Genomic DNA, 11,794 nt, shown 5'->3' on the forward strand with positions numbered 1-11,794 from the left:
CAGCCTGTAATCCTGCCCTTTGGGAGGCTGAGGTGAGTGGATTGTCTGAGCCCGTGGGTTCGAGACCCACCTGGGCAACATGGCAAGACCTCATCTCTACGATAAATAAAAAAATTAGCCGGGCGTGGTAGCGCGCGCCTGTAGTACCAGCTACTGGAAGGCTGAGGCGGAAGGATCGCCGGAGCCCAGCAGGTCGAGGCTGCAGTGGCCAGGAGCAGCTACTGCACTCCAGTCTGGGCGACAGAGTGAGACTCCAACTCAAAAAAAATAAAAATAAAAAATAAAATGTGCTAATTAATCTTTAACAATCAAAGCTTCCAAATATCACTGGGTCCAAGAAATTACTGTATTGTGTAGCTGTTTGAAAGACAAATTGTTTGTTAAAATGTGTATGTGTGTATGTATACAAAATAAAGAGATTTAATATTATTTTGACTGTTTACAAGTGATATCAGGTCAAAGATGAGCTTTTCTGAAAAATTAGAATTTTTAGTGCGCTTTATTTTCTCTGCTATCATTTATGGCATACTAAAGGGCAGCAGGAGAGCTCTGTGGCTTCACCATTCTGACCCCTCCAAACAGAATGAATACTGACCATTTTGACTTTGGCTCAAAGGAAAGAAAGGTCACTTACTTGATGTTCTTTCTCTCACCTGTCAAAAGCATCTTTAGCATGTGACTTGCTTATGAGTTTCCAGAGTTCATCCCCGTGTTCCTCTGGGAGGGGTGTCACTCTTTGAGGAAAACAGGTGGAATGTTTGACTGTGAGGTTTGGGAACTCAGCTCACACCGCGTCGGAACAGGCCTCACAAAACGCTGATGACCCTGTTGTCACTTTGTGTGTTTCTGCTTTATTTAAGGTGAAGCTGAGGAGATCCTGGAAGCAGAAAAGAATATGCTGCAGCTGCCAAAAGGAATGATCACCTTTGAAAGCCTTGAAAAAACCAGAAGGGAACAGAGCAAATTCTTCACAGACAAATGAAATCACGTTTACCTACTGGATCTCAAAGCCCAGAATTATTTGCTTGAATCATGGTTTTTACAATTTTTTAAATGCTTGAAATTTTGATATAATGAATTTTATTTTAAATTATTAAGATGCAAGATGCATTTTGTTAAACTATTTTAAAATAAAATTTGTAACATTCAACACAAAATCATGGAGGCAATCTAGATAACTTTCATGTTTCTTCTATGTATGTGTGCATTACACGTATCTACGTGTAAAATTAATAAATTATATTGTTTTGAATTCCAGGACACATGCCCAGCTGCTCTCACTTCTCTGTCACATATACTTTCTGCATCACATTCAATTTCCTATTATTTGAATTTGCCGATTGTGTCTTGTCTCCATGTGTCGGAAAACAACCAGAATTAATGTCTAGCATGTATACGGCAGTTACTATGACTGGTCCTGTGCCGGGTGTTTTGTACATATTCTTGTGATCATCGCATGAATTCCACAGGGCAGGAATCATTTTGTAAATGTGGAAACTGAGGCACAGAGAAGGTGGACTGTGTTCCCAAGACTGTACTTGGCCACAGCTTGGATCTGAAACTCGACACTTTGGCTCCAGTGTCTGTGTTCTAAAAGACCTTTAAAAGGTTAGGCCTTGACTCGTGATTAAAGTGCAAAGAATGTCTGCAAAGACGAAAGTTAACATTCACATAATCACCATGGCATAGTTGCTAGAGAGGTAGGAAGACAGGGAGGCTGACTAGGATGCTTTGCTTGTATAAGACTCACTGGGAAACCTCTTCATCCAAGATTCCTGTTTATGCCCGTTTTCCCAGGCTCAAACTCTGCATCCAACATGTTCACCCCAGAGGTGTTTATTGATACCTACGCTGTGCCAGACATGACTGTAGGCACCTAGAGCTACATAAGTGAATAAGGAGACGAGGCCCTGCCTCCTGGGCCGGGGAATGTGTTCTAGTGAAGGGGGCGAGAATTGGAGAAGACAAGACACAAACATGGAGGCAAACGAGGTCATTTCCCATGTGACAAATGCTTCAGAGGAAATAAAACAGTGTGAGAAGGGAAAGATTAGGAGAATGGAGTGGGGCTGTTTTCGACCTGGAACTGCAGAAACCGCCTTTCTGCAGAGGTGACATGCGAGCTGAGGTGTGAATGGTAAACGAGCCAGTTCTCTGAAGGACAGGGTGTGGGGACAGGGGAGGGCTATCTAGGCAAAGTTAGTAGCCAGAGGAAAGGTTCTGAGATGGTGCATGACCAAGCATAGAAATAGGTCAGGGAGAATAGTAGGAGATGAAATCTGAAGTTGGGAACAAGCATGAATATAATGGGGTCCTTACCTGAAGGAGCTGACAAAACATCAACATATGGTTTGTTGCGATTTTAGTTGCAGAGAACCTTGGACCACGTCTAACAGAATGCATTAAAGTTCTCCATGAAGGCAAGGAGTTGAAGAGGAAGGGTGCCTCAGGCTGCAGAAGCAGCTTGAATGAAGACAGGACTGTGCATGCCCCATCCAAGGAGTTGCTGCAGGTTTGGCTGGGGCGAAGGATTTCTCCTGTGGGGGCTTTTAAACAGATGATCACAGTTCAACTACTGAATGTCCTTGGATATAATACCAGGAAGTTTGGACTGTTTTCCGAGGGTGATAGTAGTGGAAGAATGTGAATTGGGATTTTATTGGGATCAGTAGATCGAAGGGGAAAGACCCCAGATCCCAAGTAATGAGGAGCGGCAATCATCTCCTTAATCACTGACCAGCAGCTGAATCAAGGCCTTTGCCTTGGGAATGGATTCAGGAATATAAAAAGAAAGAATAGCAAGAGCAGGAAATTGGCTTGAGATCATGAAAGGTAGAGGAGGTGATTTCCCTTTATTAATCCGCATGCATTATCTAAGGCCCCTAAAGAACATAGGAGAAAAGAAGTATTGAGTGGCATGCTCGTTGACTAATGGATTCCTAAGATCTAGTGCTGGTTTGTAGACTCTGCCAGAATTTGGAAGTGTATTTCTCCATAATTTAATCTTGCTATCCAAATGTTTCTGCCATAGCCTAGCCAGGGGTCACCAAGAATGGGCTTGAGCCCTCTGCAAGGGCTAACTGACTGAAGACCTTATATGGGATTTATGTTGTGCAACACAGCCAGGCCCTGGCCCCCTTGAGACCACCAGGCTATTCATTTGTATTGGCTTCTTCCTTTCGTATTGACATCGAGTTCATTAACAATTCTCAGTGGAGGCCCAGCTGAGAAAGACACACTGACACTCGTGGTTTTTTTGCTCCCAGTTGTATAGTGACACTCGTGGTTTTTTTGCTCCCAGTTGTATAGAAATCAAAGCAGAGATATTAAATAATGGTTTTGTGGCACAACTATATTATAATTTTCAGTTATGTATTTGTTGATTGTCTGAAGCTTTTCCTTCTTGATATCACAGTAAATTTTATTGAAAAGACAAACATTTCTGATGCGATGCTCTTGAGCTATTTCTTGATCATTTACGTTAAATACTTGTTTACACTTACTGTTGTTACTATGAGTAAGCCCTAAATGCCAACTAGACGCCTGACATTTCCAAATATTGAACCTTATATGGCTTTTCTTCGGGTAGCTTAAAATCATCTATGGTGTGATACTTTTTGCATTTTGTAAAGACTGTGAGAAAGTTCCCAGGAGCTACTCAAAGCAGTTTTTTTGTTTGTTTGTTTGTTTTGAGGCAAAGGAAGAAAAGTTTATTTAAAAGTAAATTAGAGAAAAAGAAGGGAGAGATAAAATTCACCTCCCCAAGGTGGGGGAGGGGCCAAAGCCAGGAGCTGTGGTGACAGTCATAGCTCAAAGAGCACATACCACACCAGAGTCTAGCAAGGCAATGACCCTCAAAGCAGTTTTAATGACAAATACTGAAATTATAGTCAAGCATGCAAAAGAGAAAGCAAGACAGACCCCTTAAAACTAATCTAGTCTAAGCCCTTGTTTTACACTTGAAAAACGATGGAAGCCCTTCGTGATTGACCTGAAGTTCTACATCTGGTGACAGTAGTTGCATTAAAACCTCGATATTGGGTGTCCCTGGCAGAATTCTTTTCAGTGTTATGTGCTGCCTGACTCTGGAAGGATAGTGTCCAAGTCAAAATCAAATGTGATTTTTAAAACTATCACATATGTCCCGTCTCGTGACCACAGGAAGTATCCTAGAGTAGTATTAGAAGGGCGTGGATTAGAAGAGAAGGGAGAAGAAACAGACTCACATTGCAAAAACAATCCATGACCAATATTATCTAAACATAAGCCTTCTGGCATCGATAATATATTTTTTAGACTTCAGCAATGTTAATATATGAATGTTCAAATGTGATATTCTAGAACCACTAGCTAGAACCTTTATACTTTTTCTGCTCCACCATTTTGGGAAAGAAAGAAAGTCTTACAGAGAAAATACTCGGATGTTGTGGTATCTCTTGACCTTGTGGTATGTTTGTTCTCTGAGAAGACTGAAAATGCCCCCTTAGGTTGGTTTGGCCTTGTGGATGCCCACAGGAGATGTCAGGGATACCCAGCATGCCAGCAAATGTCCAATTGCAGAAAGCAGTTTCTAGCATTTTCTTTAGGGCTGTTTAGCATATTCGCTGATTTTTCTGTTGATGACTTTGGGTCATTCTGGGGTTTACAGAGGCTGGAGCAGTAGCTGGGCTGCAGGTGCACCAAGAGACTAGATCGGGAGAGGGGACATGAGCATGTTCTAGAAAACAAGGGGCCAGAAAAGAGTGTGACGGAGCTGATTCCAGTGCCTCTAGCAGAAGACAGACTGAGAATGGCTGTCAGAGTTCAGCTCTCAGCTTGGATGGGGTTGGTGAACCCCATACCCACTCCAAGAACTAAAGTCACAAGTGGGATTCCCTCCCAGGCCAGTTTACTTTGTGGCGTTAACTTTGTGTTCCTCTGGTTGCTTAAATGACAGTGAGAAGTGTGGCTGGAGCAGCACAAACTCATCATGACCACAGAATAAAAGCAACTGAAACTCTGTCCCATGGACAAGAACTCGATGACATCATTGAATCTGAAGTTTGGGTGACATTTCTCATTCACAGTTTCTCCACAAATGTCACGAATTGAAGGATGGAGTGCTAGCCTCAGTTTTTGGAGGATTTCATCTATGGTCAGCAGCACTCAGTGAGTGTTTTCGTCTCTGCCTGCACATGAGGCAGAGGGTGACCCTGACACTGAGTTCAGCCATGTCATCTGGTGTCGGGAGAAGAGTCCAGGGTATGTTACTTGCAGTCATGTGTGGGAAGGACTAGATGTCTAGTGTTGCAGCTTAGTGAGGGTTTTGAAAAACGGTGAAGGATGTAAGTAGCTGTTCGACGTATGTGAGCGTCAGTGGGTTAGAGATACAGGTAGATACGGATGTGTGATAACGGAGGCCCATGAAAAGCTGTCCAGATAACGTCAGAATAACACGGTCACTGTTTGGGAAGTGTAGGTGACTGTTTTCCTTTCTGTTCCCACCATTCCCATACCCTTAATTTACTGCTGATGAAGATCTGATCCGAGTTGAAGGTAGCACCAGCTCTACTCACCTTGGTGGTTTTTAAGAACAATGATCTGGGATCCCAGATGAGACACTTGACAGTTTCATACCTTACTTCAGAGAAGACCTGGCCTCTGGAACATTTTTCTTTTCATCTTCAAATAAAAAATTTTGTAAGCATATCAACTGAGGCTACGTACTTCAAACTTGCGATAATAAAAAGACACGTGGGGTTTGAATAAAGTCTGTGTCAACAGGTGGTTACTTTTCTAAAATTCAGTAGCAGTGGAAAACACAAGGCACAGATTGCCCTTCCAGCCAGTTTTCTTTTCTGATTTGACAGCTCATGGGTGAATGGAGCAAAGCCTGCCACCGCTGAAGCAGCCTGAAAGTCTAGGTCAGAAAAGGGGTCTTGCTCAGTTTCAGGTTTCATATGTTCTCTCATACGGAGGCCTCAACTCCTCCCTAGAGTAGGAGTATTTCTGATCACAGAGTGGTGAGAGCGGAACAGGAAACCAGAGCCCAGGAAATACAGCTCGCCTCCAGACTCTTTGGCCGGATCCTAATCTCTCCTCCTGAGGCCTCTCCCAGGAAGTGCTCTTCAACCTGCCTCTAGCAGATCATCGCACAGCTTCGTGGAAAACAGTTGGAAACACTTCTGAGTTGCAATGTGTTCCCTGAAGGGTGTGATTTCTTCTGGCCAAGACATAGATGTATTTTCACTGCTGAGACTGTGTTGCATTTCTTATCATAAAACCCATATTAACAGGCAGAGCAGAGTTGGTTTATTTGAATGTTTCTTATCTCTCCCATCAGTGTAGGATAGATTTCATCTAAGGGCAAAGAATGATGTCATAAAATTTGATTACAACGTTCCTGCTGAATTATTGTGTTGAAATTAAACATTAAATGCTGCTATAAACCTGAACTATAAACTCAGTGCCCTGTATATTATGTATTTACTCTCGAACCTCCTGTTCGCAAGTGTATATCAAGTGACTTTCGTTAGACTAGCTTTTTCTGAGCACACTTGGTACCCACAACTTGAATTGCTTCAATACTATTCAGTGTCCAATTTTCTTTCTTCTCATTAGTCAGATTTAAATCTGGTTTTATGATGAAAGAGTTGTTCTGGCAAATTGTCCTTTAAGTTAAAAAGTCAATGCACTGTGATTCCGTTTATATGGAATTTAAGGCAAAATGAATCTAACTTGATCATAATAGTGTCTCTCCTAAGGGTTGAGGATTGACTAGCAAGAGATATGAGGGAGATTTCTGGGAAGAGAGGACTGTTTTATATCATGATAAAGTGTGGCTTGCACTGGTGTACCCATTGGCCAAAACTGGACAGCTGATAGCATTTCAAGGTCTATTAATTTTACCTCAAAACTGGAATCATCACCATCATTTGCATTGTCATCAGTGAGTGTGCAGACAGGAGGACAAATATATATGTGTAGATAGATAGATAGATAGATAGATAGATAGATAGATAGAGGTACATAGTAGTAAGAGATACAGATGAAACAAGAATGACACAATAACGATAGTCATTGAAGCTAGGTGATATAGTACATGGACATACTTTGTACTATTTTGTTTACTTTGTACATATTGAAAAATTTTCCATAATACAGAGTTTTTAAAAAGCCTAGGCACTTTCCAAATCCCTCAGATCAGCAAACTTGACTTTGATAGACTTTTGAAACTATATGCATTTAAAAAGAGAGATGTAACAACCGTAGTGTTGAGAGAAATAATGCAATATGCTGAAGGATACAGTCAACAAGTTTAAAACCAACACGCAGGTTGAGGGGTGATGTCACCAAGATGGTGGAGGAGGAGATACAAGCTTTCATCCTCCCCCACACAAAAGCAAATATATGTAGCTATCCACAAGCTGACAAGGTCCTGAGAGGCCCTGGGCTATTGAAGAACCAGCAGTAACACAGTGGTGCGAAATAAATGGAAAACATCCACACAGAAAGGATCACTGGTGCCTCACATACCATTGCCAATATGGCCATGGGAGTGCCTGTGCCCTGGGCATTGCTGTCCTGGATTCCAGAGCTGAGGCCCCTGCACGTATGCCCATTGTTCATGGGTTCCACAGGATCCACCATGAGACTCGAGCATCTGTGGATCTTGGTATCCCTGGGAATCCTGAAACCCCATGGATACCAAGGGATCAATATGTCTTGTAGCATCACGTTGTAGACCTTAAATATTCAGGGTAAAACTTACTTTAAAAAAAATCCATTCCTTTAGCAATTTTGGAATATATAGGACATTGTGTCTTTTGCTTGGAATATTAGATCCATTTGTATTCAGACGTTGCCAGATGAGGACCTACTGCTGCTATCTTATTAGCTGTTTCCCTTCTACTCCTCCCCCTCTGTCCCTCAAAACACCCCAGGCAGCAGCTACTCCAGAGCCACCTTTATTCCTTTCTTCTTGCTGTCTCCCCCTACGAGTAAACGATTTTTCTCTTGGACTATGTTTTCACTCCTTACTTTTTGTTTTTTTGGGTGTCTCTTATAAACTTCTGCATTCTGGATGCCATGGGGTTACATAAAACAGTTATAACAAACTATTGGGCTGATAAAAATGTATCACATACAAAAGCACTACACTTGGACTCCACCTTCCATCCACCATTTTATGTTTTTGATGTAACATCTTATATCTTTTTATATTATAACAGGGTCGATCCTGGTCGGGGATTTATACCAACCCACCAATTGCTAAGAGGCGTCTGAAATAACTCTGTGAGGAGTACGGCTGGAAAAGGACGAAGCATGTGTCCATCCCTCTTACCCCCCAGTCCTTCCCGTCTTGTGTGTGATTGTCATCGTTTAGTGGGTGGAAATGCGTGGAAAGCAGAGCAGCCTTACTCCCCTGAGTGCATGGTAAAGAATTTCAAAAAGCGATATTCAGGGAATCACGGTATTAAGTGGACTCCCAAAAGTCTCTGGACACTCTGTGAAGTAGACTGGCTGTCGTTTGGGGTGGGCTGGCCCTCTGAGGGTCACTGACAAAGAACTAGTTTGTAAGGTGTTTAGGGTTATTGTGGGGGACCCAGACCACCCCGAGCAGTTCCCCTACGTAGACTGCTGGCAAGAGGTAGTTCTCTCCTGACTGCCCTGGATAAGGGTCTGTTTAGAAGACAGCTATGAGGTCATGCTGGCCTGAGCAATGGCTCCCTCAAAATGCTGACCAGAATCAGGAAAGCCCACTCTGACTGAGAAGTCTGAGGAGAACCCCCACCATGCACGCCACTGTGCCCCACCCAGCCGTCTGCACCCCCTGCCGCCTGCACCCGTGCCATTGGCACAGCTGGAGCCGCGCCAGAGGCTGATCTCAGCCAGGTTCAGCCCCTCCCACTCCTCCCCCTGTCGCCTGAAACACCCCGGGCAGCAGCTACTCCAGCGCCACCAGTGTTACCACCATATGCCCCAACAGAAAGACGCCAAAAAATCCTGCTAACAGCTCCCTCCCCATGGAGGTCAGGAGGCTTTACAATTGCTGCTAAGAGAGACAGTCCAGATGGCCAAATCCAAGGGGGCAACGTACCTCAGCCATTTACTACCACTGACCCCCTGAACTGGAAACACCCTCCTCTTTTGCATGCTGAAACGCCTCAGGCCATGATTGATCTGATGCAGCCTATCATTCAGACCCATATGCCCACTTGGTCTGGTTGCCCCAGCTTCTCCTGACCCTGTTTAACACTGAAGAACACCGCCGGATTACCCAGGCTGCTTTAAAATGGTTAGAGGAGCACACCCCTGCAGGAACAGTGAATGCTCAGGCCTAGGCCCCAAATCAATTCCCTGAAGAGAAACCCAGTGGGACCCAAATGATGGCCAGGATTCTGGATGCTGGAGCGCTATCAAGAGGCTCTGCTGGGTGGGATCAAAGGAGGAGGGGAAAAGGCCTTGAACATGGGCAAATCCTCAGAGGCGCTCCAGGGCCCCAAGAGAGCCCACGCTACTTTTACAAGAGGCTATGGGAGGCATTTTGCCTCTGCACTCCCTTTAGCCCAGAGGAAGCCGAGACTCGGGAAATGCTTAACGCGGCTTTTGTCAGCCAGGCGCAGGGAGATGTCCAGCCCAAGAGACAAAAGTTGGAGGGTTTTGCTGGGATGAATGCTGGCCAGCTGACAGAGGTCGCCACAAAGGTGTTTGTTAACAGGGATCAAGAGGCCCAGAGGGAGGCCGGCCCGAAAATGAAAAAGAAAGCAAGCCGGGCTTGGTGGCTCAGTCTGTAATCCCCCGCCTTTGGGAGGCTGAGGTGAGTGGATTGCCTGAGCCCGTGGGTTCGAGACCTGCCTGGGCAGCGAGACCTCATCACTACAATAAATCAAAAAATCAGCCGGGCGTGGTAGCGCATGCCTGTAATTCCGGCTACTTGGAAGGCTGAGGCGGAAGGATCACCGGAGCCCAGTGGTCGAGGCTGCGGTAGCCAGGAGCGGCCACTGCATTCCAGTCTGGGCGACAGAGTGAGACTCCAACTCAAATTAAAAAAAAAAAAAGAAAAAGAAAGCAGACCTGCTTGCCACTGCTTTGGCAGAGCAACACTCCCAGGGGGTCCCGTCAGGGTGAAGCCAAGGTGGTGGCGGGGGTGAGGCCAGGCAATGGACGGTGCTGATGGTGTGAATCAGACGGGACCAGTGTGCCCGTTGTTTCTGAGAGGGGCACTGAAAAAAGGAATGCCCAGAGCCAGAAGATTTCCGCCCAGGCCCCCGGGAAAGAGGACAAGGTCAAGTAACCCAGGGACAATATCAGCCTGCACCCCCACTCTATGTGGCCCCTGAGAGTCAATGTGTTGGCCCAGCCTCCATGGAGAGCCATGAGGAAGACCAGGACAGGCTGGGCTCCATTTTGCTGGGTCCCCGGGAGCCTCTGGTCCAAATGACTGTGGGGGCCTCCCCTTGGTTTCATGGTACAGACGGGGGCAGTGCGTTCTGTGGCAACCTGACCAGCGGGCCCCCTCTCACCAAGACAAGCCACGACTGCGGAAGCCACAGGTGGCTGGCTCTCATCCCTTTCTAGCCCTGATGACGCAATACAGGCAGAGCCTTTCTGTGAGGCCACAAAGGGGAGAAGCGAGAGCCTATTTATGGAAACAAGCGCAACAAAAGGCCTTGGAAGAAATCAACCAAGCTCTTTTATAGTGCACCCAGCCTGGAGACACTATAACCTGAGGCAGGGGCCTGAAACCCCCCAGGAACACAGAGTGTTTGAGGAGCTCCATTTGAAAATACAGTTGTGGGCTTTACTGAGCTTCCCCGAGCCAGAGGCTATAAATATCTCTTAGCTTTTGTATGTACTTTCTCGGGTTGGGTAGAAGCCTCTTACATGCACTGAAAGGCATGTGAAGTGGCACAGTTGCTTCTGAAAGAAATCATTCCTCGTTTTGGAATCCCAGATACTATAGGATCAGACAATGGGCCAGAATGTGTAGCTGAGGTAGTACAGCCGATGGCATGGGAATTACTTGGAAGTTGCACACTGCCTGTCACCCCCACGTTCTGGAAAGGTGGGGCAAAGGAGCGCGACTCTGAAGTTGCAGCTGAGTAAACTGCCAGGAAACCCACCTATGCTGGGGCCAACTGTGAGAGTCAGGCCTGGTCCCGCTAAGCAGACAGGGTTTTCCTCTCCTGAAATTCCTTTGTTGAACCCGGGACTCTAATGAGAGAGATAGAGACCACAAAGAGCCAGCTCCGATGCAAACACACGAGGGTCTTTATTCAGGCTCGAGTCTGGGCTCACGCCCGAAGCAGCAGCTTCAGGGACCCGAGCCCCGATTCACAATGGCAAGCAGTTTTTATGCACAATTACAGAGGGAGGGGAAGGAACTCCAAACTTGATTTTACATGATTGGGTAATTTCTCCTAACGGGTACGGGAACACTTGGTATTGGTGGGTGCTGCCCGTGGTTGAGAGAAACCCATGTAATAGGTCGAGTGGAATGTTAGATAAGTTAGGTCCATACAGTCCCTGCTTATGAAGTAACCTGAGCCGGCAGACAAAGGGTTACATTAGCCCTTTTAGTTTACCGATCCAGCCCAAGGTTTGCTTAGGAAAGCTTGTTTGCTTAACCTTTACAAAACATAACATAGTCATTATGGGACAACAAAAGTCAAACTTAACAAAGTTTTAAATATGAATGCTGCAAACACATACAGTGAATGTGGGATAGAAAATCATATACTAATTCTGGGAATTTATAATAGCAAGCTTATTATAGCAAGGCGGTTACTTTTATAAAAGTCTTTGTTCCCTG

The 11,794-nt window shown here is 45.2% G+C and overlaps 1 protein-coding gene across 2 annotated transcripts in view; it reads left to right on the forward strand.

Moving 5' to 3' along the window:
• Positions 1–1,260, forward strand: part of PLGRKT (plasminogen receptor with a C-terminal lysine) — a 61,514-nt gene extending 60,254 nt beyond the window's left edge. For both annotated transcript variants that reach the window (XM_008048254.2, XM_008048255.1), the window contains one exon: positions 861–1,260. In XM_008048254.2, coding sequence (XP_008046445.2) covers positions 861–982 — 122 coding nt within the window. In that variant the 3' untranslated portion in view covers positions 983–1,260. The remainder of the gene's footprint in view (positions 1–860) is intronic.
• The last annotated feature ends 10,534 nt before the right edge of the window (positions 1,261–11,794 follow it).

This window comes from Carlito syrichta, unplaced genomic scaffold (genome assembly GCF_000164805.1).
Source record: "Carlito syrichta isolate Samal-C Ts95f unplaced genomic scaffold, Tarsius_syrichta-2.0.1 Scaffold123284, whole genome shotgun sequence".
Taxonomy (NCBI): domain Eukaryota; kingdom Metazoa; phylum Chordata; class Mammalia; order Primates; family Tarsiidae; genus Carlito; species Carlito syrichta.